The sequence below is a fragment of the Mustela erminea genome, chromosome 6 (assembly GCF_009829155.1).
Source record: "Mustela erminea isolate mMusErm1 chromosome 6, mMusErm1.Pri, whole genome shotgun sequence".
Taxonomy (NCBI): Eukaryota; Metazoa; Chordata; class Mammalia; order Carnivora; family Mustelidae; genus Mustela; species Mustela erminea.
The window spans coordinates 10,383,964-10,410,310 of NC_045619.1; the positions used below are offsets into that span (position 1 = coordinate 10,383,964).

Genomic DNA, 26,347 nt, shown 5'->3' on the forward strand with positions numbered 1-26,347 from the left:
CCTGAAACTTGAGGGAAGTTGACAGAGTTGGAAGTCTATTTGGGAACACCGAGGTCCAAGAGGACAAGCACTTGCCCAGTCGCCCAGATCAGGAGCAGGTCAGAGGCGTGGCTGGGATCAGGATCGAGTGTTCTCGGGCGGTGCTCCCACACCGAGGGCGCCAGTGGCCCCACAACCCAGCTGGGCCATGGACGTGCTTTAGATGTGGGCGGCCTCTGGGGTTCTGTAAGCACGGGAGCCTTCGCCCCACGCTTCCCGGTCAGATCACGGAGCAGATAGGACCGAAACTGGGTGTGGGGCTCTGCACAGAGCCGCTGCGCTGTGTGCGTCGTCGAGCGGGATCCCGGTGCCGTGGGAGCTCCGTGTGAGGACGCCGAGTGCCGGCGGGACGCGCGTGCCGGGTGCGCTGCGTGCGGGCGGGACGCGGGCCCGTGCGGCCGCGGTGCAGACTGCGGCGCTGGGGGCAGCCGACGCCGGGTGCCGAGTGGCGGCGGGGTTGGCAGGGGGGAGGTGAGTCCCGGCGCTGGCCGGGGAGAGCGTGCGTGGCCCGCCCCCGCCCCGCCCGGAGGCCGCGCAGGTGTGGGCGGGCCGCCTGGACCCCGTGGGGGCCGGGGCCGGGAGCGCCGGCGGGAAACAGGAAGCGGGGGGGAGGCGCGCGGCCGGAGGGCCGAGAGGCAGAGCGTGCGGGCGGACGTGCGGGTGGCTGGCGGGGCCGGACGCTCGGCCCGGGCCGGGGCGGCGATGTGGGGGGGCCCGGGCAGCCCCCGCGGCCGCGGGGACGGAGGCGGAGCCCGGGGCGCCGCGGACACCGCCCCCCTGCGCCGGCGGAGCCGCCGCCCGAGCGCGGACCCGGGAGCCCGCGGCGGCTGCGGCGTGCGGGGTGAGTCCCGGGGGCGCGGGGCGCGGGGCGCGAGGGCCCGGCGAGGAGGCTGAGGCGCGGGGCGGGGGCTCCAGCCACTACAGGCGGCGGGTCCCGCGGGCGCCGTCCGGAGTAGGGGATCGGCCGGCCCACCCCGCCCCTGGGCGACCCGCCTGACCCGCGCGCGCCTCTGGCCCGCAGAGCCCGAGGACGCGGCCATGCCAGGCGGGGCCGAGGCTGGGGAGGCCGAGGAGGAGGCTGGGGCCGGCTCCGGGTCCGAGGCGGAGGAGGACGCTCTGTGGGAGCGGATCGAGGGCGTCCGGCACCGGCTGACTCGCGCCCTGAATCCGGCCAAGCTGACGCCCTATCTGCGCCAGTGCCGGGTCATCGACGAGCAGGACGAGGAGGAGGTGCTGAGCACCTACCGTTTCCCGTGCCGTGTCAACCGCACCGGTGAGCCTCGGGGGGCGCGCGGGGTTGGGCCTTCCCGGGACTGAGCGCCGCGCACGGAGCCTTGGCGCTCGAGGCCCGGAGTTCTGGTGCCCACCATCCCGCCTCCCGCTGAACCACCGTTGTGATCCAGCGGGTGTGTGGTGCCCACTCGGACATCTGGGGTTTATCTCTCTTGGACTTTCCTCCCACTTCCTGGGCCCACTTTAGAGCCGGGAGGTGGATGTGGTTGGGGGTGCCGGCTAGATCTGGGACCTCCTGCCATCCTTCCTGAGCCCTTTGATCTCCTGGGTCCTCTCTGCCCTCTCCCTCTGTGTGGCACATGTTTCCTTGGAGAGCCGCTTTTCCTTAAGTGCTCAGAGCCATCAGACTTGGTGAGGGTGCCCTCTCCCACAGGGTGTGTCTTTGAACTAGAGCGAGCTGGCAGAGGGATGAGGGTTTAATAGTGGAATTTCAGGCATTGACCGCTGGGAGAAATAATAGTATTTTTCTTTGTGTTTGGGGTAGAGGGGGCTCTATGTGTGCCACTGAAAAGGCAGGGAGTATTTGCTGGCCCCAGATCTGTGTGTGTGTGGGGGGGGCAGGCTGGGGGTTGGGGAGCCCTAGAGCTCCTAGGGCAAGTGCCCTAGCAGGAGGGTCCTGGCTTTCCTGGCTGTGGCAGATAGGCACTGCCCACTGATGTGTTGAGACAAGCCCCTGTGTGTGTCACTGGCTCAAAAGTCTGGGCAAATAAAAAGTCTGAGGAATGTGGGCTCTGGAGTATGGCGTGGGAAAGGGGGAGGAAGTAGCTAAGTCCTGGGGAAAGCCCTGAACTTGACCCTGGAGCACCCCCCCTGCCCCTCCCCAGGGCGCCTAATGGACATCTTGCGCTGCCGTGGCAAGAGGGGTTATGAGGCCTTCTTGGAATCGCTGGAGTTCTACTACCCCGAACACTTCACGCTGCTCACAGGCCAGGAACCTGCCCAGCGCTGCTCCATGATCCTTGGTGAGTCTCCAGTAGGTGCTGGCCTCGGGCAACCATGCAGAGGTTCCTTACCCCAGCCCTGTTGTGGAGGCGCTTCCATGATTCCTGTTGAACAGATGGGGAAACAGAGGCATGGAGAGACTGAAAGCAGTTTGCCCAATTTAGTCTGAGTTCAGAGCCTGCGCACCTCACATGGCCCTTTCCCCCTAAAACTGTTTTCGGACGCGCGTGTGTCAGGCCTACAAGGGTTTACAGTTTCCTGTGTAAGTAATTCAGACACTCCGGGTGACTTTAAAAGATCTTTACTTCTTCCTTCAACTCTGTTCTGCTGGTGACAGTTTGGTGAGTCTCTTTTTTCTTTGCATTTGCACACACACAGACATACACACTCACAGGTGTAACTACTTGAGTTGCTCTGTTTTTCACTTTTCCTGAAATCTGATTTTAATAATTCTATCACATCTGGTGCATTTATTTGAAATGACTGGAGATGTTCCTTAGTGATGGGCCTAAGTCATTCAACAGACCCTCTGTTCATGGAAATCCAGGTTGTTTCTCATTTTGTAACATTTACCAGTGATGCTGGGAACATCTTTGTATGTGTATGTTTGTGCAAATGGGTGTCTCGGGGGGAGAGGTTCTGGGAAGTAAGATTTCTCAAAGACTATACGTATTTGAAGTGTTAAATCAGTGTTCATCCCACCAACAGGGTATGAGTGCCCATTTTGCTGTACCCTCGTGAATCCTGGGGATCATTTAAAAATGTTTTTTATAGTTTCCTATGTCAAAAATACCTTATTTTAAATTTGTACTCTTATTGAGAGATGTAGTTTACGGCTTAGGAGTGAGTAAACTTTGGGCAAATGACTTGACCTTCCTGGGCTTCAGTTTTTTTGTCTTTCAAGTGGTTGTAATAACAGTACCCTATGCTCTTGTCATGAGGTTAAGTAAATTATTATATTTACTTAGTACAAAGAAGGAAGCCAAATGTTCATAGCTACTGTTACTATAATTATAATTATCATTATTATTGTTGGTGAGTTGTAGTGTCCTTTTCTTTGTTTATTAACCAACTTTGTTTTGAAACTTGCTCATTAGTTTTTGTCCATATGTTTAGTTGGTTTCTTTTCTTTTTGATTTGTAGGAGCTCTTTGTATATGTGGCTCCAAATCCTTTGTTATATTTGTTATATTTTCTCCTGCTCTGCTTTTTACATTTGAACTTTTTTTGTTCGAACTTTCATTGTTTAGAAGTTTACAAAATTTTTATATGGATTTGTGTGTTTTTTTTCTCTTATAGCTCTTATTGATTTGTAGGAGCTGTTTACATATTGTGGCTCTGAGTCATTTGTTATGTTTGTTACACTTTCTCCTGTTTATCTTTTAACTTTTTGTTACATCTTTTCTTACATGGTTCAGAAGTTAAAATTTTTTTTATATGGGTTTGTTCATCTTTTTTCTTATAGGTTCTAGATTTTGTACTTTGATTAGGAAGGCCTTCTCCACTCCAGAATGATAAAACTGCATTCCAGAATTTCCACCTAGTGTTTTTATGGTCTGGGTTTTTCTGTGTGGGCTCCTGTCCCCCTGGATTTTACCTGCTTGACCTGACGTTTCTCTCCCCTGTCCCTGGCAGATGAGGAGGGGCCGGAAGGCCTGACCCAGTTCCTGATGACAGAGGTGCGCCGGCTGCGGGAGGCTCGTAAGAGCCAGCTGCAGCGGGAGCAGCAGTTGCAGGCTCGGGGCCGGGTGCTGGAGGAGGAGCGGGCAGGACTGGAGCAGCGGCTGCGGGAGCAGCAGCAGACGCAGGAGCGCTGCCAGAGGCTGCGGGAGGACTGGGAGGCGGGCAGCCTGGAGCTGCTGCGGCTCAAGGACGAGAACTACATGATTGCCATGCGCCTGGCACAGCTCAGCGAGGAGAAGAACTCTGCTGTGCTGCGCAGCCGGGACTTGCAGCTGGCGGTAGGCCCCGGGGAGGGGAGTGGGGTAGAGTGGGGAAGCTGGGGAAAGACCACCTTTGCAAAAACTGACCAGTCCTGTGGTAGCCGGCCTGTGTCCCAGAGCCACTGTCTGCCAGCCCTCAGACCATGGCACAGGTCCCTTCTGCGTCCTGTGCCTCAGTTTCCTCATCTGTAACATGGGAATGTTGGTAGCACTGATTTTATTGAGTTATGATGGTGGTTCTCAGTGGAGGGTGACTTTGCTCACCCCCGGCAACATTTGGCAGCGTCTGGAGACGTGTTCGGTCATCACAGCGAGAGCGTGTTCTTGGCCTCTTGTGGGTGGAGCTCTGGGGTGCTGCCGAGCAGCATGTAGTGGACGGGACAACCCCCACAGCCACACATTACCTAGCTCAAGATGTCACTAAGCACCGAGGGGAAGCAGCAGCCTTGGTTAGTGCGGATTCCAGGAATTTAAGATCCAGAGTTTGAGACACACAAGGGCCTGGCGCCATTGGCTAAGCTCAGACCAGTGTTGTCGACCGCTGTGGTTCAGTGCGACTGTGTGCCACCCCCCCAGGTTATACACGCCGTGTCATGCTGTCCTGCTGAGGCACCAAGCACCAGATTTCATTCTGAAACATAGGCACCAGGGCTGGGATTGCGGGGGCGCTGGCTCGAGGTCCCAGAGCTGGGAAGTGACACAGCCTGGCTTGGCACCCGTGCTGGCCTCTGCCCGGTGACGCTCTTCTGCCTGCTGCCATCCAGAGGCCGTCTCACCTGCTCCCTCCTGGCGGCAAATGCACCTGTGCCTTGTCTAGGCTGAGAAGCCCAGCCTTGCCTCTGTGGCGCTTTTACTGGGACTTAGCACGGGGCTAAAGCTGGTGTGTTACCGCCGCGGAGACTTGTCCCAAGGGTGTAGTAAGCAAATGCTAGTCCAGGATTTAGTAGTGCCAGTGGCTCTCTCCAGCGATACGGTACAAGGTCTACCAGTGGGGGGATAGGGGGATGCTGATGGTGTGATTTGAAGCCCCCTGTCGCTGGGGTGCTGCGGGTGTGGCGGGTTCCCCAGGACGATGGGTGGCATGCGTGATGCTGTAAGTGCCAGAGCCTGTGGCCGCGCGTGCTGGTGGGTTGATGTTTGGGGAGGAGTGAATCCTGATCGGGGCATTGAGGCCACTTGTTGAAGAGTTGCCGGTGTGCGTGTAGGTGGTCGATGCGAGGGTGTGAGGGGACCGTAAGGCTGTCCTCTGAGCATCTGCTCAGTGTTTGGCCTGCGGTGGGGCTGCCTGAGGCCTGCAGACTGGCGGCAGATGGAGCCAAGGGTGGCCCCGGCAAGGCTTCCCTCCCTGTGCCTCAGTTGCTGTTCCGTCCTTGCGGGAGGTTGCGGAGAGGCTGCTAGACCCGCGGTGCCATGCCTCCCGTCTCATGCACGGTCCTCCGTGTCTGCCCAGCACCAGCTCTCCCGGACTTCTACAGCAGCTCCACCGGGCCAGGCTGGGGCTGGGGGCATCCTGGGAACGCCCCTGATTCTGGTTGAGGAAACAGGCCCAGAGAGGTTGGTTGGAGCACTTTCCCCTGGTTCTAAGAGTGAAGGATTTCTGACTTTGCTGTCAGCTGCCACTGGGGGTGGCGGAGGGTCCCCCATTCTTCACCGTGTCTGCTTTTCCTGGAATGGGTACGGGGGTTTGCTGTGAGGATTTCCTGGAAGAAAGGGGTCTGCTACTCAGAGTGGATCGGGGGGCGGCCACCGGTCCGGGGTGTCAGGAGGGGCATGGCTTATTTCGTCTTTGGCTTGGGTGTAGTTGTGAGTTGGGGCCCTGGAAGTGGCAGCTGTGTGTGTGTATGTATGTATGTGTGTGTGTGTGTGTGTGAGTGTGTTTACAGCTGTCTGGGGTCTCCAGGGGTGGGGTAAGGGGATGAAGAAGAGGTGTTGGGGGTGTCTCTGTGTGTCTCCGGATTAGCAGCGGGTTCGTTTGTAGGTCCCCCCCTTGGGCGGGGTCATCTGCCCCTGGGCGGTTAGTGACTGCTTTCCTCTACTTTAGGGGCTAGAGGGCAAGGAATGAACTTCGATCAGTAGATAGGATTTTCTTTGAAGGCAGCCTGCGTTAATTTGCCTTAACTTTCTGGAGCTTTCCTGCCACGAAGTTGAGAGAGGTGTCTCAGGTGGAAATGAACAGAACAGCCAACAGCGCCTGTCTTGGCCGCTTGGGTCCCCTCCCGCCACGGGCAGGTGTGTGGTGGCTGTGATTTAATACCGTGTTTTATAAGGTGCAAATTTAATGAGCTCTTATTTCTGAGCAACATAAACTCCAGGCCCAAACGCTGTAATTTTGTGCTCAGCGAGTGTGTACGTCCACGTTTCCTGGTGTTTGGGCGGGGGCGGGGGGAGACTCCCAAGTGGCCTGTCCTCTGAGCTCATCGGGGGCGCCTGCTGGCCGCGGGGCAGGCCCGGAGGGCCGTGGTGTGTGGTTGTGATTCGCTGGAGAGGGTGTGACTACACTTGCCCTTGTAACTAGCCGCTGTCTTTCTCTGGCAGTTCACAAAGCATGTTTTGTGAGGGGAAAGGAATGTGAGAGTCATGAATTTCTTTCTGAGTCCTTTGTGGAGGAGGAGCGGAGCTGCCTGACCCAGCATCCAGACCCACGTGCGTGTGTGTGTGCGCGTGTGTGTATGTGCGCGTGTGTGCGTGTATGTGGCCATGCCCGGCTCTGAGGGGTGCGGGGCTACCCGCCATTTCCTGGAGAGCGCAGGGCCCTCCTAGGACACCAGACATCGACGCGCCTGTGCCAAGTGCCGGAGGTCATTGCGTCCTTATCCCAACAGTGACTTCATTTTGTGGCCTGCCACCTGCTGCTGCCCTTGTCACTGCCCAGCCACCTCAGATCCCACCTGGGAAGTAGCTCTGGCCGAGCGCTCTCCTCACCCAGCAGGCAGGCCAGGCCTGCATGTCGCCATCGGCCAGGCCACCGTGCGGCTGCCCACCCATCCTCTTGGGCCGGCTTCCGACTGTGCACACTCAGCTGGTGATAGGTTGGGGTTCTGGGGTTTTAGCAAAGACTGTGAAGATAGCCACTGTCCCATCCCTGGCAGTCCAAAAGCCAGCCTGTGACCGTTTGAAGGCCTCTACCTGTCGACCGTGTTGTCGCATTTTTGCAGTGACTTCAGGAGCGAGGGTGTGGAGCAGGAGCATGGAAGGGGCGCCCATCTAATGGGTGAGGACACTGAGGCACAGAGGGGGCTATGACTTGCCCAAGGTCATGCTGAAGTAGAGGCAGAGCTAGGCCCAGACTCTGGCTCTCCCTGTGCCTGGTGTAGCCTGGCTCCTCTGTCGCATGGGGCCCTGGGGCTGGATCACCTGTGCTCCAGCTGTGGGACAGGAGAGCCTGTTTGGGGGGGGGGTCGCTACACCTGCCCCCGAGTCCTTGAAGCGTGGTCATTGCCCAGCCTGTCCCTTCTCCATAGACCCGTCCAGGGAGGGCTCCTCCTGCTCAGGGAACCCGGATGGCAGTGGGAGCAGAGAGGGCGTTCTCTCTCCCCGTGGCCTTGCTGGTGGCCCTTCCCTGGGCCGTGTCCCTCCTGGGGCTGATCCGAGTGTTGGGCCGCAGGTAGATCAGCTGAAGCTCCAGGTCAGCCGGCTGGAGGAGGAGTGCGCCCTGCTGCGGAGGGCCAGGGGGCCGCCCCCCGGGGCTGAGGACAAGGAGAAGGACAAAGAGCCGGACGGCGTGGACCTGGTGTCCGAGCTGCGTGCCGAGAACCAGCGGCTGGCCGCGTCCCTGCGGGAGCTTCAGGAAGGCCTGCAGCAGGTGCGAGGGGCGGGAGGGTCGGACCACGGGGCCCGGAGGGTGAGGATTCCAGAGCGGGGGCCCTGAGTGGAGGGTCCTTAGCGCTCTGCTTTCCCTGGGTGTTTGCTCTGGGGCCTGGGGGTGGCCCCGGGAAGTGTCCAAACATCCCAAAACGGTGCACCTGATTTCGTGTGTGAGCATTTTTCTGGGGATTGGCCCGCAGCTTTCCTCAGATTGGTAGAGTCTGTGATCCTGGAAAGGTTCAGACTCCAGAGGTCTGGGTGACTCTGGGACTTGCTTGGGAGCCGGGCCTCTCTTGTCTTTCAAGGTTGGGGTGCCCGGGGTCGCCTTTGTGGCTCAGTGGGTTAAAGCCTCTGCCTTCGGCTCGGGTCATGATCCCAAGGTCCTGGGATCGAGCCCCTCATTGGGCTCTCTGCTCCGTGGAGAGCCTGCTTCCTCCTCTCTCTCTGCCTGCCTCTCTGCCTACTTGTGATCTCTCTTTGTCAAATAAATAAATACAATGTTTAAAAAAAAAAGGTTGGGGTGCCTGGTTGGGGTGTGGATCTGGGGGCTGTATCTCAGGCCCATGTCTACCTGCCTGGGCCAGGCTCAGCCCCTGTGAAGACCCCTTGTCAGTGGGCTGGGGACAGACTTTGAAAATAGGGCCCATCTGCTGCCTTGGGCTGTGGGTGGGGGCTGGAGCAAGAGCAAACGGGCCTGGTTCTTGTTCAGGAATAAAATCCGGGCCAACTTGTGTAAGCACGCCCTCATACACTTACTTCATTTCCAACCCAGATGTTCCCTGGAGGGTGTGCAGGGCTTTGGGCCGCACCCATTCTGCAGATGGGGGAAGTGGAGGTCCAGAGAGGTCAAGGCTCTTGGCCAAGATGGCAGAGCGAGTGGGGCGGGGCTGAGGGCGGAGGGCTGTGTGTCCCCCTCTCTCCTGTCCAGTCATGGTGGGCCCTGCACGAGAGGCTGAGGCGGCCTCTGAACTGTGACCCTCAGGAAGCGAGCAGGCTGGGGGCCCCGGGCTCAGAGCGTATCCTCCTGGACATCCTGGAGCATGACTGGAGGGAGGCTCAGGACAGCAGGCAGGAGCTGTGCCAGAAGCTGGATGCTGTCCAGGGGGAGCTGCAGTGGGCCGAGGAGCTGCGGGACAAGGTAGTGTTGCCCTCGTGCCCTCCCCCACCACCCTGCCTTGTCTCGGCCTTGTCCCCTCGGTCCTCCTTGCTCACAGCCTGGCTCCTGGGGAGGAAAGGGGGCTGGGCCTCAGCGCTGGGCTGCAGCCCACCTTCTCTGAGTGTCCGCTGTGTGCCAGGCACCTGGACTAAGAAACGTGCATTCGTTTGTTCTCGAATGTTGAGAACAGGCGCCAACAAAACAAAGGTTTCTGGCCCTGTAGAGGGCAAATTCCAGCAGGGGAGACCCACAGTCCTCTGTGTGCATAATCCCGAGTCTGTTACTGTATGCGGCAGAGGGTCAGTGCAGGGCAAGAAGCCGAGCGGCAGGGCAGATCCCTGTTTAGATGGGATGCGGCCAGGGTTGCGGGGGGGGGGGGGGGGGCGGGGGGGGGCGGAGACGTCGTTGTTGGGATTCTCCCTGTTTGACAGGGTACGCCACTGGGGCCCAGGGAGGGGAAATCAGTCTGTGGGCCAGGCCACCCAGCGGGGGAGGTGGGCTCTTGTGCTTAAGGCTCTGATCTCTCTCCCTGGACCCGCTGGGCACCTGCCGGTGAGCTCGGGCTGGTCTCCGCCCTGAGGTCTGACCGGGCCCGCCCCACCCCGCCCCACCCTGCAGTACCTGCAGGAGATGGAGGACCTTCGGCTGAAGCACCGCACGCTGCAGAAGGACTGCGACCTGTACAAGCACCGCATGGCCACGGTCCTGGCCCAGCTGGAGGAGCTCGAGAAGGAGCGGGACCAGGTGGGGCCGGCCGCTGGTTCTCGTGGTGGGTGGGGGGGGGTGGGGGGGGAGGGAGGAACGCAGAGAAGTGGGGCTGGGGTTGAAGCTGGAGACCTTCCCGGTGCTCCGACTGGTCTGGGGGGGCGGGGCAGGGCAAGGAGGCCGGAAGAAGCACAGACTCTCGCCCATAAGCCCTCAAGAGCCATCAGCCCTGCCCCCTGAACACAGCTGCCTCACCAGAGCTCCCTGTTCAGGAGAGCTGGTCCCGCACTCGTAGTTTTCGACCCCTTGTTCCGTTTGTGTCAAAGACGAGGCCCACATGGGGAGGCGTTGGAAATATTTGCCAGGGAAGAAATTCCCTAGAAAATCCTGGGCCCTGGATCCCATGGCCTTCATCTCCCGAGGCCACAGGGCGAGCTCTCTCCTCCTGGCCCCCCTCCTTCTTTGTGGAGGGCTCCCCACGTAGGGCAGGGCGCAGGGCAGGTTTTGTCCTTGCCCCAAGTTTGAATCCCACTAGAGGAGTTGAAGTCTGCATTAGAAGGAGCCTGGGGCCCCCTGGTGGGCGTGGTGAAAGTGCAGGTGCCCCCCTGCCCCACCCTGTGGTCTGGAGCTGGCCCAGGACCTTGCACCCCTCTGGTGCCCCCACTCCCTCTGAGGCATTGGGGGGCAGGGTACGGCCATGGTCCAGCTCCCAGGGATCCCGGTCTTCACGGTGGGGACAAGTGCTTTGGGTGCGGGGTGCTGGGTTTGAATCCCAGCTCATCTACTAGCCCAGATGCTGTGAGTAAAGCCCGGGGCACGTGGTGGGTTTCCTCGAAGACTCTGAAGTTGCCCTTGGGAGACAGTAAGAGCCCAGACTCGGCCCCTCCACTGCCTAGTTTGAACCCCAGTTCTGTCCCTTCTGGGTGGGCTGGTCTGGAAAATGAGAATAAAGACAACGTCCACCTTGGAAAGTTCGTGGGAAGATTAAGCAAGCTGATCTTTAGCCCCGGGCTTACTATATGTTAGCTGCTGGTCTTGTCCCCCATCCCCCGCCACCGTCCCCTTCAGCGAGTGTGGCCCCTTCACTCTCCCTGCCCGCTCTCCCTAGGCCATCCAGAGCCGTGACCGGATCCAGCTGCAGTACTCCCAGAGCCTCATCGAGAAGGACCAGTACCGCAAGCAGGTGCGGGGCCTGGAGGCTGAGCGGGACGAGCTGCTGACCTCGCTCACCAGCCTGGAGGGTGCCAAGGCCCTGCTGGAGGCACAGCTGCAGCGGGTCCAGGGCGGCCCCTGCCTCAAGGTGAGCAGGGTCAGGCTATGGGGGTGCTGGTGGGAAAGCTGGGGTCCTGGCTGGAGTTCTTGGCCGGGTTGGGAACATGCGGGACCTGATGGGAGACCTCAGCCCTGGGGGTGGGCCTCCACAGGACCCAGTGGGAACCCTTGGCTGAGCTCGGGAGGAAATACGTGAGTTCCCGGCTGGGGCCCTCCGCCTGGCCCTAGCCGTCTGCGTCAAGAACTTACTGGTCTGGGAGGGAGCTCTTGGGCAGGACAGAGAATATGCAGGTCTGGTGGAGCTTTCTGCGGGGGTGGGGGTGGGTTGGTACATCAGGGAGTGGGAAAGGGGCACGTGTGTCTCCAAGTCTCTGGGGTTGTTCCCGGGGCACTAGGAATAATGGAGTTTGTTTTTGTGTACACTTGGAGAAGTACAGCTTCATGAGGGCCTGAAAGCCCTTCAGAGACCAGCTAGGCCACATCCCTCATTGTATGGGGCCCAGAGGGTGTGAGGGCTTGCCCAAGGTCACACAGCCAGCCAGTACCCTTTCAAGCCAGATACTAGTCCTCGGACCTTTGTCGGAAGCTCTGCCATTTCCTGTCTTGGGTTTGCTTAAAGATGTTCCCTTGGCCTTGTGTTTAATGCATGGAGCCTGGAGGAATAGAACAAGGGAAGCATAAATCTGTCCCTTCTCACTTAAAATTCTCAGTGGCTTTTTTGCTTCGGGAAAAACAGAGCCCCTTATCAGACCCTAGAGACCTGAAATGTGGGCCCCTTCCTCCTCTACCCTTGTTCTCTGGGTCACATCGCTTCATTTCTGGACGGTGTCACAGTCCTGCCCCAGGGCCTTTGTGCGTACCATTCCCTCTGCCTAGACAATCCTCCTCAACTTTATTAGCTTAACATCTACTTACCCTTGAGTCCTCAGTTCAAACCACACTTTCTCTGGAGGCATTTCATTACCCCCAGGTAGGGTGGGCCCTTTGAATGCCTTCCTCACCCTGGGCACCTTCTTTCCCTGCTCTCTTGGCAGTTTGGGGTTATTTCCTTAATCAGCCTGCTTGTTTACAGTCTGTCTGTGAACTCCCACGAGGGCAGGGATCCAGCTGTCTCATTCTCTGCTGTGTCCCTGCTCCCGGCATTCAGTAACTGACTGGCTGACCCTTGCCCCGCCCTGCTCACCTCCTCTCCCCGCTTCCTCTCTCAGGCCTGTGCCTCCTCCCATTCCCTGTGCTCCAACCTCAGCAGCACCTGGAGCCTCAGCGATCTCCCCCCGCTGCTGGGAGGCCCGGAAGCAGCCGGGGAGGTGGCTGTCATGGGGGGATCCGAGCCCCACACCTCGGTAAGACAACTGTCCTCCCTGCGCGTGGACGCTAAGAGTGTTCACTTCATGTAATTACTAACATGGGGAGTGCTGTCCAGTTTGCCAGCAGTCCTGTTTCACACGTGTGGACGTGGAGGCCCCTGAAGGCCAAGTGTCTTATTCAAGCTTGTCCAGAGCCAGCTCGGTGCTGGGCCTGGGTGCCGGGAGACTTGGGACCCCCGACATACTCTGGCAGAGCCCACCCCCCCCCCCGGGCCCCACTTGTCACCTATGGAGTGGGCACAAAGTAGGTGTGTGGAGGCGTGGGAAGCATCGTGGAGGTGACCTAGACCCTGTTGTGGCCCTTGGCAGGAGGAGGCCACCGACAGCGAGAAGGAGATCAACCGGCTCTCCATCCTGCCCTTCCCCCCAAGCGCTGGCTCCATCCTCCGCCGGCAGCGTGAGGAGGACCCTGCACCCCCAAAGAGGTAAACAGGATGGGGAGAAATCAGTCGAGGCTCAGGGAGGTGCTGCTGTTTTTTCTCAGAACAGCCATCTCCCAGAATCCCTAGCGCCAGCGCCGGTGTCAGGGCTGGGCCCGAGCCTCCCCTGACTGCTCTTCAGTGGCCGGGGTGCTGGGGACTTAGGTCTCAGGGGTCACAGCCGTGACCCAGGCCCGGGGCTGAGACGAGGCCAAAAGGCCCCTGCTGAGCGCCGTGGCAAGAAAGCCCCTGGAGGGCGAGCCTCAGTGATCCTAAGCCCTGGGGGAAGCCTAGGTCGCTCAGGACTAGGGGACGAGGAGAATGTTCCAAGGGGCCAGGAGCCTCAGGCAGGAGAACCAAGCCCCACGTTCAGTTGTGAACGCAAACGGGGTCCAGAAAATTCAGGCTGTGTCTGCTGGTGGCAAGACCAAGGGCAGGGGATGGTATATGTCCCCTGTCACAGCTTTTTCCGGGTAAGTTGCTCTTGATTTGTTCCCTCACGGATGCTGGGCATGGGGGTGCTGTGATCGACATGGGCATGACTGATAGGGTGTGTGAAGAGGCATCTGGGCGACACGAATGACAAAGGCAGAGAGTAGGGGTAAGGCGAGGGGGTGAGAGGTCAGGGGAGGCTTCCAGGAGGGGGTGGCGTTCCAGGCCAGGCCAGGGAGCATTCTAGGGGAAGGACATGGGGCAGGTGGAGGTCATGACGTTAGCTTCTTGCCCTGTGAATTTAGGGGGGCTGGTTGGCACAACTGCCCTGTGCTTGGGACCCCTGCCTTGGCTGTAGCTGCAGGGGGTGCAGGACCCCTCCGGGGCCAGGGCGCATGGAGGAGGGAGTGGGGCAGAGTGCCCCTGTGCCTCAGCTCCCTCCTCTCCCCCCCAACCAGGTCCTTCAGCAGCATGTCAGACATCACAGGTAATGACCCTCGGGGACTCTGTGGGGAGGGCTCATCTTGGGGGAAGGTGGTGGCTTTCCAGCCCACCTGAGGCCTGCACTGCCAGCTCTGCCCTTGGCCCCCCTTCCCAAGGCCCCACTGTGCGCAGGCCAGGCAGGGAGGCTACTCGGGAGGACCCTGTGGAGTCGGGCCACGCGCTGCTCCCCCAGAGCCCGGGCCTACTCCTCTCTCCCACACCTGGCTGTGCTGTACGTGGGTTCCTTGGTTCCAGCCCGCCATCCGTCCTCTCCCAGGGAACCGAAGGGTCACCCTGGCCAGCCTGGGCCCAGCCCTGAGCCCCACGGGTCTAGTGTGCTTTTGGGGCCTCAAACCTGCCAAGGTCCTGGGCAGTCCCCGAGCTCAAGGGGCTCACCCCCTTCTCATGATCCCTGGCTTGCCCTTGTTTCTTGGCTTGGCACCCCAGAACCTCACTCCTCCCCCCCCAACCAGGGAGTGTGACGCTTAAGCCCTGGTCTCCTGGCCTGTCCTCTTCCTCGTCCTCCGACAGCGTGTGGCCTTTGGGGAAGCCAGATGGCCCCCTGGCCAGAGGCTGTGGCCTCGATCTCATCAACAGGTATTGTGGCTGCCTGGGTGGTGGAGCTGGGCTGGGGGTGGGGTGTGGGGGTATGGATGGGGTGGTGGGGGTTCAGTGTGGGGTGGGGTGGTGGTGGTGGGCGGGTCAGGCTCCTGCAGCAGGGCGGCAGTGGGGAGTGGGAGGGAGTAGCAGCTCAGCCTCAGTCTCCCGTAGCTGTAGAATATTCAGGCTTTTCACAGAGACCTGGGATGCACATCTTGTCCCTGCCTCTCATCCTTTGGGTGACCTGGACTGGTCACTTCTCTCTCGGGGCCTCCGTTGCCTCTGCTGGAGGTGGTCAGTGATCTCTTCTGCATGTGGGTGTTTGGGGGTCTAGGACCCGTGTCGGGAGAGCACCCTGCTTTGCCAGGCGTGGTAGTAGGTGCTCAGAAAATGGTTAACTGTTACTTATCCCCCTGGTTCTGAGCTCCCAGCAGAGTGTCGCGCTGTGGGTGGGCCACCCTGGGAGCCCTGCCGCTGGGCTGGCCGCAACTCGCGGCGGGAGTCACAAAACAGATGGGTTCAGCATGCATGGCGGGCCAAGTGCTTTGTCGGTGTTGGGTGAAGGGTGACCTCCTGAGTCCGGCTCGCTGGTGGGTCTCAGGAGGGTGAGTGATAGAGGAGACGGCGCTGAGAGCGTGGCCTTCAAACTCAGGTAGGGAGGGCGGCTGGGGAAGAACAGAGGCCAGAGGCTGTCCAGGGAGGGAGGGCCCTGCGCTTGGCTGTGATGGGAGCCCGAGGGGGCGGGGCAGGGACAGGCTCGGTGAGTCAGGCTGGTGGTGTGAGTCAGGCGGGAAAGTGTGGACTTCGGCTTGCACGCTCCGGGAAACCGTGGCGAAGGTTCGGCTGTTACTGCCGGCTGCCTCGCAGCATCCTCTCCGTTCAGGGAGGTGGGTGTTGTTATGATTATCCCTGTTTTATAGAAGAGCAAACTGCCACTCAGAGAGGTTAAGGCGCTTGCCTGAGGTCCTACAGCTGGGAAGTGCTGGGGCCAAGGTCCACAGTGACAGGACCAGATTTGGGTCTGGGGCAGCACCGAACGTCAGAGCTGGACTGTGGGAATGCTGGCCGCGCAAGAAATGGGGCCAGAGCAGGATCAGAAGCCTGAAGCAGCTGGGCCAGGCCCTCGTCCAGGCCCCCGCCCCCACTCTGGTCCTCCGGCAGCAGGCCCAGGACTACATTGTTTCTCCCTTCGCAGGACATGCTTCTGGGGGAAGGGGCGGAGGTGCCTCCCTTCCTGCCTGCCTCCCTTCCTGCAGCTCGGCCTGCAGCAGGGGTCCTGGCTGCTGTCCAGGGGGCACCGGGGGCAGGAGGTTCTGGCCCAGCCCCTGCCAGGGGCCCGGGATCCCAGAGGCCACCTCTGCAGTTCTGGTGGGGGACCAGAGCACAGATCAGAGTGGGGCTCGGGTGGGGGACTGAGAGAAAAGGATGTGGATAGATGGGTGGGGAGGGAGGGGGGAGCCCAGACCGGTGGGCGGGGTGCTGCCCACGTGTGTGTGCGTCCCGGGCTGGTGGTACCGCGCAGAGCATGGTGGGAAGAACAGACACTGAGGTTCTGTCACCAGCTCCAGAGGGATATTGGGCAAGTCTCTATATTTCCCACGGCTTCAGTTTCCGGCTCTGTAAAGTGGGGTTGGCGTAGGGCCCCAGGGTCCCCATGAGAGTGTTTGGAACAGTGCTGCTCGGTCCCCACAGGAACCCTGCAGGGCCGGGACATTTAGTCCCATTATACAGATGAGAACATTGAGGCCCAGGGAGAGTCAGGAATTTGTCCCAAGGCCACTAGGTGGTGGAATTGGGGATTCCGTCATACCTCGCTTCTGGCTAAGCTGCTTTCAGCTCGTGGTTGTGTTCTGTGCTCACTGTGTGCTGGGCCTCTGCAACCTCCAGGTCTCCTAGGAGGAGACCCCTTCTGGGCTCCTAGGGCCTCAGGCCAGGGCAGCGGGTGCAGTGTGAAGGCTGGGTGGACACCTGGGCAGGCGGGGAGATAGCAAGAAAGAGCCAGAGAGTGTAAGTGGGGCGCTGAGTGGGGCGAGCACTGGGCGAGGGTCGCTGGGTGTCAGGGTAGGGCTCGCTGGCAGGCCCACTGCTCACGTGGACCCCGAAGCTCTGGCACTGTCTGCCCCTGCCCAGAGATGTTATTGGTCTAGTTCACCACCCGCAGGCCTGGCCACCCTTGTCAAGTCAAGTTATAACTGCCCCGTGCCTCAGTTTCCCTCTTCTTTACATGAGGGCTCACAGACGGTTCCCATGGAGCTATCGTGAGGATTTTTTAAAGAAGATTTTATTTACTTTTTTGACAGACAAAGATCACAAGTAGACAGAGAGGCAGGCACAGAGAGAGAGAGAGAGAGAGAGAGAGAGAGAGAGGCAGGCTCCCTGCTGAGCAGAGAGCCCGATTCGGGGCTCGATCCCAGGACACCGGGATCATGATCTGAGCCGAAGGCAGAGGCTTTAACCTACTGAGCCACCCAGGCGCCCTTATTGGGAGGATTAAATGAGGTCATTTATGTGACAGGCTTGAGTCTGAGGGTCATAGGTCCCTGGCCTGGAGCAGAGCAGTCATGTGCACTGCCTGGAGGAATTCCCACCGTGCATGGGGCAGGGGAGCACTCTTCCAGGCTGCTCCGCCCATCACTGCTTAGAGTGGGCAGAGCGAAGCACTGGCCCGGTTTCCCTCTATGACCCGACTCCTGACCAGACACTGGGGAAAGGGCCTGGGATATGGGGACCCCCATCCTTCCTACCACTCACAGGCAGGGTTGGGGTCAGTCCGACTGTGTTGCTAGAGACCCAGGAATCCAGAGGCTGGAGGAGGCAGCCCCATCCCCCGTCCCCATGTACTTGTCTGCTGAGGCCTGGTGCCGAGAGGGACCCAGTTTGGACCTGGCTGCAGGGACCTCCCCGGTGGATTCTCCCCTTTTCCCCAGTGAAGTCACTTAGTCCCTCAGGGAGTTGGGCAAGGGTGTTCTGAAGGAGGTGGTGCCAGAGCCGGGTTGGTGGGAAGAGCCTGAAAACCTAGGGTTTCTGGGAGGGATTGTGGGGGTGGGGTGGGGTGCCAGGGTGGGGGTGGGGCAAGCAGGTGGGATGAGAAGGGCTGAGTGCAGGCTGCTGGGTGGGCTCTCCACTGGGGAAGCCGTGATGCTTGGTTGTCTGTGGGCCTGGAACAGGTGGGGAAAGTGGGGGCCACACCTGAGGACAGCAGGTGTCCAAGTCTTCCTGGGCTCTCAGTGTTACCCGGCTACATTCTGAGTGCTCCGAGTTTGAGTCACTGAGTCCCACCGTGAGGTGGGTGGATGCCGCTGGGGCTGCTGAGGACCAGAGGCTAAGCGCCCAGGCCGCCTGGCCCCAGAATCCCTGCTGCTGCCCCTTCCCTCAGACTCCCCTGACGGCACTCCACAGTGACAGACACCCAGTACACATTCCCAAACAATGGTTGGATTTACTCCACGCACGTTTTCTGTGCCATTCCAATCAGAAATGGCCCTGGCCATGACCTTGTGAGTTTCACAACCCTCAGGGGGCTGGGCCTGCAGCTGGGTGTTCCCTGGAGCCCTCTGGTTTACACTCTCCCTGCATCTCTATATTAGTTTGACTACCACCCCTGTGGTGGGAGGCGGTGCCAGCACTATCCCCGCTCTGTGGCTGTGGGGACAGAATCAAGCAGCCAGCTCACTCGTCTAAATCTGGGGCCCAGTGAATGCTGGGCGTTGGCGGGACCGTGTGTCTCCAGCTGTGGGGCAGCCTAGCCAGGCCCAGCCTGGACCTCCCATCTGGCTGGGCCACACTTGACAGCAGCCAGGACAGTCCTGGGGCTGAGGGGCCCATGAAGGCAGCGTGGATGCCTCTGGCCCCCATGTCCAGCCGTAGCCCCTCGGGGTTGGCTCTTTGTTTTGACTTGAGGGGGTGGAAGCCGAGAAAGACTCTGAACGTCAAAGTTCCTCATCAGAGTTCTCCACGCTTCGTAGGTGCTGATGGGGTTAAAGTCCTTGCAGCCTTGCTCACCGCATGCTGGCAGCAGGGGGCAGTGTGGCTCCGTGCACTGCAGTTGCAGGGACGGGTGGGGAGGCCGGGCACACTCTGGCCTCTCCTTTTCCCCCCGATGCTCTGGCCTGGGGTGGGGTGGGGGGTGCAGCTCACAGAAGGGAATTCCAGGCAGTTGTCTCTGAGCTGGCCACTGGGCCCAACCAGTTCTATCCAGGGACAGGAAGAGCGCCGCTAGGATGGGAATCTGGGTGAATCTTTGTCTTAACTGTCAGCGGTTTCCACTGCCCACAAGGGGAAGGCCAGACGCTTTCATTCTGGGCCCTCCGCAGCCCGGCTCCAGCCAGCCTTTTCTGGGAGCTGTTTCCCATGATGTCAAATTAGTTAATTAGGACAAGGAGCTTAGCGTGGCGTCTGGCACACGGGGAGAACTCAGTAAGCGTTCGGTGCCGCTATCGATACTGTTGTTACTGAATCCTTCCCCACATTCTGTATTCTGTCCTCTACACCTCTGCCCCTGCCAGCCCTTCGGCCTGGAACACCACCTCCTCTCTGTCTATTCCTGAAGCGCCTCTCTTCTCCACCGCCGTGTAGCCCTGAGGTCTCTTCCTCCGGGAAGTTCTCCTCTGTGCTCCCACAGCCGGCTGTAGCCATCTTTGGTCTGTGTTGTGTTCTCACGGTGACCTTCCTCCCTCAACTGTGGGCGTAACAAACTTGTCGTCTGCCATGTGCCAGACACTGGGTTTGGTGTTAGGGAGCTGGAGCCGAGCCAGCTAGCAGGCTGGTTCCGAGGGGGTTTTCCCCGACAGGTGCCGAGCTCGCGGTTCGGTCCTGCAGGAAGAGCTCTGCCTCACCATGTGCAGGGGTCTGGGAGGGAGAGGTCGCTTCGCTTCGGAGCTGAGCTTTTGCAGGCAGAGCAGAGGCTGAGAAGAGGGGGAAGGGCGTTCCAGCCACACGGCCGTTGCAGCGGCCCCCGGGTGGGAGTCATGTCACATTTTGGGGATAGCAGTGATGGTTCTCCCAAGAACGTTGAACTGAGCGTATATACTGACTGAACTCAAATTCCCCTCTCCTTTTTCTCTTCCCAGGTCTCTGGCCATCCGGGTGTCTTGCCGGAGTCCCCCGGGGGGGCCCGAGTCCCATGACAAGGGCCCAGATGGCCTGTCGTTCCTTGGGGACAGCTGGTCTGGGGCGGTCGTGCGGAGGGTGCTCTCTGGACCAGGGTCCGCCAGGGTGGAGTCCAGAGAGGTGAGATCCCGCCCCTCTGAGTTGGGGGTGGAGCCAACACATTAGCTGGGCCTGGAGCTCTCTGATTGGTGAATGTGGGTCACCAAATGTGTGGGGGAGGTGTTGACCAAAGCAGTGGGAGGCTCAGAGATGGCACTGCTGGTTGTCTTACCTCAACCAGCAGAAAATTAAATCTGATCCGGCAGGGGCTAGGAGGTGGGGCAGACTGACAACACCTGGACGGATGTCCACCCTTGAATACGGGAGAGACGGGATGTGCCAGCCTGGGTGGGGAGTCCCGTTGATGGGAGACGGATCTGATTGGATAGACATCCTGACAGATGGGGGCATCAGAATTATGGGACATGTCATCCCCACCCCAGTCTTCCTCCAGCCCCAGAGCTGTGTTGCCCTGGGAAGCTCACTTCCTTCCCTGCCTGGGTTTTCTCTCAGCCAAGGACAGAGGCTGCTGGCCTGGAGGGCACAAGCCTGGAAGGTGAGGTCCTGCAGAGAACCTTGCCCTGGAACCAGGTGTCCACGCTCCCCTTCCTGATGGACTTCAAGGGTAAGTCTGGCCCAGGCAGGGAGGAACTAGGGACTCCGGGTCCTAGAAGGAGGGAGCCCAAGGGAGGGCTTGTCCAGCCCATTGTGTAGGTGGGACAACCAAGGCATGAGAGAGAGAGAGAGAGAGAGAGAGAAAGACTTTGCTGCTTGACTCTTGGCAATGCTTTTCCCTCCCGAACTGCTCTCCCGCTTGCTGGTTGTCCATCTCATCCTCAGTAAGAGCTTACCGTGAAAGGAGCACCCGACAGGAGTCCAGAGACCTGGGTTCAAGTCCTGGCTCCGTTCCTAGTGGGCTTGGTGGCCTTGGGCAGACCCCTGCCCTCTCTGGCCTCAGACTCTGACTCTAGAAAGAGGAAGAGTAGGGTTGTGGAAGCTCAGGCCTCGGAAGGGGTGTGTCTGTGCCCCGAGGCTGCTCTCTGACTTTATCCTCCTCTTGCCCTCCTCGCTGCCCACGTTCAGCCTGTCAGTCCTTCCACGAGGCCCTGGATGCCTGGACAAAGGGGCTGAGCACCGAGCCCTTCTATATTCGAGCCAACCTCTCCCTTCCCGAGCGAGCGGACCCTCATGCCCTATGTGTGAAAGCCCAGGAGATCCTGCGTCTGGTGGACCCGGCGTACAAGCGGCGGCCAGAGTGGTTCTGCACCCGGGTTGACCCCCTGACGCTGCGGGACCTCGACCGGGGCACTGTGCCCAATTACCAGAGGTGACACGGAACTAAGAGTCTGGGGACAGGTCTCACAGGGAGCCAGGAGCTGGCTGGGAGACTTTTTTTTCCCTCTCCCTGCAAACCCCTGGCATTCCTCCGGGACAGGATGAGGGGGCCGGAGGGGAGGGGCTCCCTTTCTCCCTACAAATGCATTACACGTGCCCCCTATTTTCCCCCACAGAGCCCAGCAGCTCCTAGAAGTTCAGGAGAAGGGCCTGTTCTCCAGCCGCCACCGAGGGTCCCGAAGTAACGTAAGTGGTGCTGGGTGGCCTGGCAAGGGCCTGGGGTGAGGGGCTGCCAGGGATGGGGTCCCAAAGGGTGAGGCCGGGCTCCGTTCTCTGGCAGCCCTGCGGGGAGGAGGAGAGGGAGGCCCCCCCCCTCGCCTCCCCCTGGATGTGGCTGGGGTCTGCTGGGTTCCCGGCGAATGGAGGAAGGGCTCACTGACCAGGGGCGCTGGGGGGATGAGGGCAGGTGATGGGTGCCCGGTGCTCAGGGGCCGGCCTGGCCACTGGGAGCCCTTGACAGAGCAGCAGTCACACCCCTTTTCCTGGTCCCTGGATAAGGGCCAGGCTGGGTGAGCCTCCTGGCATCCATAGGGGCAAAGTGAGGCTCAGAGAAGTAAAAATAACTCGAGGCTGTGGGGCTCGCAGAGATGAGAACTCGGGCTCTGGAGCCAGGCTGTCCGGGCTCGAGTCCCAGCTCTGCCACTTGCCAGCCGCACCGCCTTGGACCAGCACCTGACCCACCCTTGAGGCTCTGTTTCCTCATCTGCAAAGTGGGGGGTATGTTGCCTGCCTCGTGGGCTTCAGTGAGCTCTTGACATCTGGGCCTCAGTGTTTGTCACATGGTAGTCACCAGACCCCTGGTGGCTGTTGGTGTGATTGGTGCTGTCATCGTTATTATTAGTACTTTTTAAGATTTTATTTATTTATTTGACAGAGAGAGAGATCACAAATAGGCAGAGGCGGGGGGGGGGAGCAGGCTTCCCACTGAGCAGGGGGCCTGTTGCAGGGCTTGATCCCAGGACTCGGGGATCATGACCTGAGCCAAAGGCAGAGGCTTTAACCCACTGAGCCACCCAGGTGCCCCTGGTGCTGTCATTATTGACCTTCTTTTTCTCCCTACACAAGGTCACATTGCTCATCCATTGAAAGAGTCCCAAAGTTTGTCTCTTATGTGACATTAGTTTCCTTGGGTCGCTGGGCCTTGGTTTCCCCATCTGTAAAGTGGGGGGTGGACCTCAGGTGCCTCTGACAAGCTTGCTTCCCTGAGCCCACAGGGATGGTGGCCCTCACCTGCTGGGGTGGGGTGGGGCGCTCTGCACTGGGCGGGGAGACGGCCTGGTGGGGAGGGGGCTCTCCTGCTGACCCAAGCGCTTCCGCAGAGCATGGACAGCAGGGGCAGCCCGGCCCCCGGGGTCCCGTCCCTCCTCTCCTCCCTGAGGGTGGGACAGAGCTGGCTCTCAGGGGCTCCTCTTCCTCTGTCCCCTCCCCAGCTGAAGAAGCGAGCCCTGGACCAGCTCCGGCTGGTGAAGCCCAAACACGGGGGAAGCTCGTCAGGGGATTCTCCAGAGCCGCTTCTGCCGGAGCCCTGCTCAGGTGAGCACGCGTGGCCATGGCACACCCCGTGCGGCTTGTAAGAGTGTCTGTCTGGGAGGCCTGGGCCCCCCGTGGTCCTTTTGGCCTGAGAGAGCCTGCTGTGGAGCTTCCCGTGGGGAGCTGGGTGTCCAGGGGCCTGAGAGGCTTCCGGTGGCGGGGTAGGGGGGAGGTGGGCCACCAGGGTGGAGGGAGCTGGTTGAAGGGGGCATCTGTGTGCACGTGGGATTGTGGGTCTGTGCGACTTTGGGGCACACGTGAGCACGGCATTGTTCTTGTCAGGCGAAGCGGGCGGAACTGTGCCTCTCATGGGTGTGTGCTGGCGGGCGCCACCAAGACCCCAGAGTGGGTTTCTGGAGGCAGTAGGGGAGGCCTCGGGTCAGATCAGGGAGAAGGGCTTGGGGGAGCCCAAATGGGCAAGAGGATGGTGTTTTGGGAAGACTCTCTGGAAGGGAGATGGTCTGAGGTGGGATTTTCAGGGATGAAGAGGAGTTTGTTTCAGGCACAAGGCACAGCCATGCAAAGGCACTGAGGTATGGCTGTGTGTGGTGTGTGTGCAGGCCATTGAGTACAGCAAGCATATACCAAACGCCAGCTCTGTTGCGAATTGTGCTTGGACCAGGGGACACTGTGGCACCTCCCCTGGGGGCATACTGCCTCGTGGGGGTGGGGGGGCAGCTGCAAAGTCATGCGGAGGCCTTGTGATTGGAGGCAGGTGGACCAGGTGTTGTCTCCCACTGTCTGGGCGCTGGCAGGGCTGGGTCACCTGGTGGAGGATGTGGCCTTCTTCCTGAGGGTCGTGGAAATCACTGGCACATTGAAGTGTGTGTGTGCACGTGCGCACACATGTATGAGGAGCAGCAACAGGGCTCAGGAAGGGAAAGAAGAGGTGATGGGGTTTTGGGTATGGGGGCGGCTGGCCACCCTGAGAAGGAGGACCCTGTGGGCAGCCTCATCTCTTCCGTACCCCACCCCACCGCAGAGCCTGAGCGAAGCCTCAGACCCTACAGCCTGGTGCGGCCGCTGCTGGTATCTGCCCTGCGGCCTGTCGTGCTGCTGCCCGAGTGCCTGGCGTCCCGGCTCATCCGTGACCTGCTTGACCTGCCCAACTCCCGGTTGGACTTCCAAGTGTGCCCGGCGGGTGAGCCTGTGCCCGGGCAGGGGTGGGGAGGGCAGAGCAGGGCTGGGCGGCACTTCAGGGCAGCCCGGCCCACTGGCCCCTCCTCCCTGCCTCTTGCTGCTCTGCAGAAAGCCTCTCTGGGGAGGAACAGTGCTCATCCGCAGCGCCTGGAGCCCCCAAGGCCCAGCCTGCCACCCCTGGGCTGGGCAGCAGGCTCCGTGCCATCCAGGAGTCTGTCGGGAAGGTAGGTGCTGGGGTGGGGGGCTACCTCTCTGGGCTGGGGGGGCTAGAGTCTGAGCACAGGCCTGTGCTGCTCCCTGCCCTTCCACGGGCCTGTTGCCTCACCTGCGAACAGGATGGCTGGGCTGGTCACATGTGGGTCAGCCTTGACGTGTTTGGCTGGTCCATCTCCCCTGTCTGCCCCGTCTCAGATTCACTGCTACCTGGAGGGCTGGCCAGGGACTGCCAGGCATGGGGGTGGTGGTGGGGTTCACTCCATCCCACTGATGGCAAGGGTGAGGTCTGGAGCAGGGGTGAGACTGACTTCTCCAGGCCTCTCGCCTTCCCTTGCGGGTCTTTCCTTATTGCCAAGGCCATAAGAGGGGGCCTTGTGGAGGGGGATGGGGGCCCCCATGGGGGGCTGTGCCCCAGGGGCCCAGTGGAGGCAGGGAGGTTCGAGTCTCTGGGCTGGAGTAAAATATAGCCTTGGTCTCCGGAGAAGAAGCACTGCCTGCTGGAGCTGGGCGCACGGGGCGTGCGGGAGCTGGTCCAGAACGAGATCTACCCCATTGTCATCCACGTGGAGGTGACAGAGAAGAATGTCCGGGAAGTCAGGTAAGGAAGGCTGGGGGTGGGTAGGACCAGCCTTTCCTTCTCTTTGGATGTCTGTGTCTCTCTGTGTCTCCCTGCCTCTGTCCATCCTCTCTCCGGCTCTCCACACCCTGCTGTGTCTCTGCGTCTGCGGCTGTCCTTGTCCCCGGCTCTGACCACGGCCCACCCGCTCTCTCGGCAGGGGTCTGCTGGGCCGGCCTGGCTGCCGGGACTCGGAGCTGCTGCGGCAGTGCCATCGCTCGGAGCAGGTGCTGTGGGGGCTGCCCTGCTCCTGGGTGCAGGTGCCGGCGCACGCGTGGGGACACTCCGAGGAGCTGGCCAAGGTGGTGCGCGGCCGCATCCTGCAGGAGCAGGCCCGGCTCGTGTGGGTGGAGCGCGGCAGCGGCGGCGGCGGGGGCGGCAGCAGCGAGGCCTGAGGGGCCCCTTCCGATGCCTGCGGCTTCCTCACATGCCTGCGAAGCCCCCGACGGGGCCCCAGGAGTCTGCAGTGGAGCTGGGTTCTCCCCATCCTGAGCCTAACTAGACCCTTGGACTTGCAGACGTGGGGCCCCCGGCTCTGGGCTCTCCCCGCTCCCGGGAGCCGTTGGGGTAGAGCTCCCACCACCCCTGTACTTGCTGCTCTGGGCCTTCCGTGTGCCCCCCGTGTCTCTGTGATGCCACTCGCGGGTCTCACGCGCGCGTCTGTGTCCTTGTCCTTCTTGTTCCCCAGAAGCATCTGAGCTCTCACTCCTGTGCACTGGTTTACAAACCCAGGTTCTCACGGCAGGCACCTGAGGTCTTCTGGGTTCTCGTTCCCTTCTGTCTGAGGAACCCCAAGCCCGTTCCACGAGCCCCTGCCCCCCCCGACCCCACTCACACTCCTCCTTATGTATACCTCCACACATGGGCACCGTGGCCTCCCTGGCCCACCGTGCCCCTCACGTTTTCTTGTCTCCTGTGTATCTGTGGTTCTCTCCTGTGTAAATGTCAGACCCCGGCCCGTGACCTTGGGCGCTAACGGTCGTGTGTTCCCGGGAGCACGCCGAGGACCATGTTCTCACAGCGCCATCTCTCTGCAGGGACAGCAGGGAGAAGGTGGCTGCTCCGTCACCAGAATGTATGGCCTGTTGATTTTTAACGGGCCCTTTTCACTCAGAATCTGCACGTTATGGAACATTAAACGGTTTGTTATAGAAGCTGGTGGCTTTTTGCTTGCCTGCCTCCCCTGCTGCAGGGCCCCCTCTCCACTCCCCGGACTTGTCCCCACCCCCAGATCAGGCTGATACCACCTCTCAGGCTCCCCCATCCCCCTGATTACTCATGGGAAGGGTCAGATTTCGTTCCTGGCTCATCCGAGAGCCGCCCGCCATCTGCTGGCATCACCTTACCTGCCCCCGAATGACCGAAAAAGGGCCCCACAGATGGGCCACCTCCACGCTCAGCTCAGCCTGTGTCTGATCATCAAAAGAGCATCCCCTGGAGAGGGGACACTGAGGCTAGCAGGGTATGGTCTTGGCTTAAAGCGCCCGGTTACCAAGTCCAGGGGACCCAGAGTAAACCGTCTGTGCACATTCAGGTCCTAAGACTGTTCTGCCAGCGAGAGGACAGTGCAGACAGGATCACTGCGGGGGTGCTGCTTCAGCTCAGGGTCTGGGATTCCTTCAAGAAGTATTTATCAGGCCGATATGCCTAAGTGCTGTCCTCGGTCATCCTCTACTGCCCTCAGTCACAGTGATGAACTTGGGTCAGCCTGTGCAGGTTTTGGGAGAGTGGGTTACTAGGTGGAAGGAATCTCCAGAGTGAAGCCGCAGAGACAGAAAATGGGTTGAATTTGGCCCCCTGGGGAGTGGTGGGAGATGAGGCTGGGAAGTCCAAGTTCAGGGTTGGGGG

At 60.4% G+C, this 26,347-nt stretch overlaps 1 protein-coding gene across 5 annotated transcripts; it reads left to right on the top strand.

Moving 5' to 3' along the window:
- Positions 1–25,653, top strand: CARD10 (caspase recruitment domain family member 10). Of its 5 annotated transcripts, none has more exons than XM_032346352.1 (21): positions 1–98; positions 1,061–1,312; positions 2,157–2,294; positions 3,909–4,234; positions 7,821–8,018; positions 9,003–9,158; positions 9,795–9,920; positions 10,990–11,181; positions 12,362–12,496; positions 12,830–12,945; positions 13,830–13,858; positions 14,328–14,451; positions 19,524–19,683; positions 20,116–20,227; positions 20,686–20,929; positions 21,114–21,183; positions 22,428–22,530; positions 23,510–23,668; positions 23,776–23,891; positions 24,366–24,481; positions 24,660–24,894. In XM_032346352.1, exons 2-21 carry the CDS (start codon positions 1,078–1,080, stop codon positions 24,892–24,894), a joined length of 3,090 nt encoding a protein of 1,029 aa, XP_032202243.1. In that variant the 5' UTR covers positions 1–98; positions 1,061–1,077. The 5 variants fall into 5 exon arrangements, with proteins under 5 accessions (XP_032202243.1, XP_032202244.1, XP_032202245.1 ...); XM_032346353.1 differs by lacking the exon at positions 1–98 and adding an exon at positions 321–401; XM_032346354.1 differs by lacking the exon at positions 1–98 and adding an exon at positions 433–510.
- The last annotated feature ends 694 nt before the right edge of the window (positions 25,654–26,347 follow it).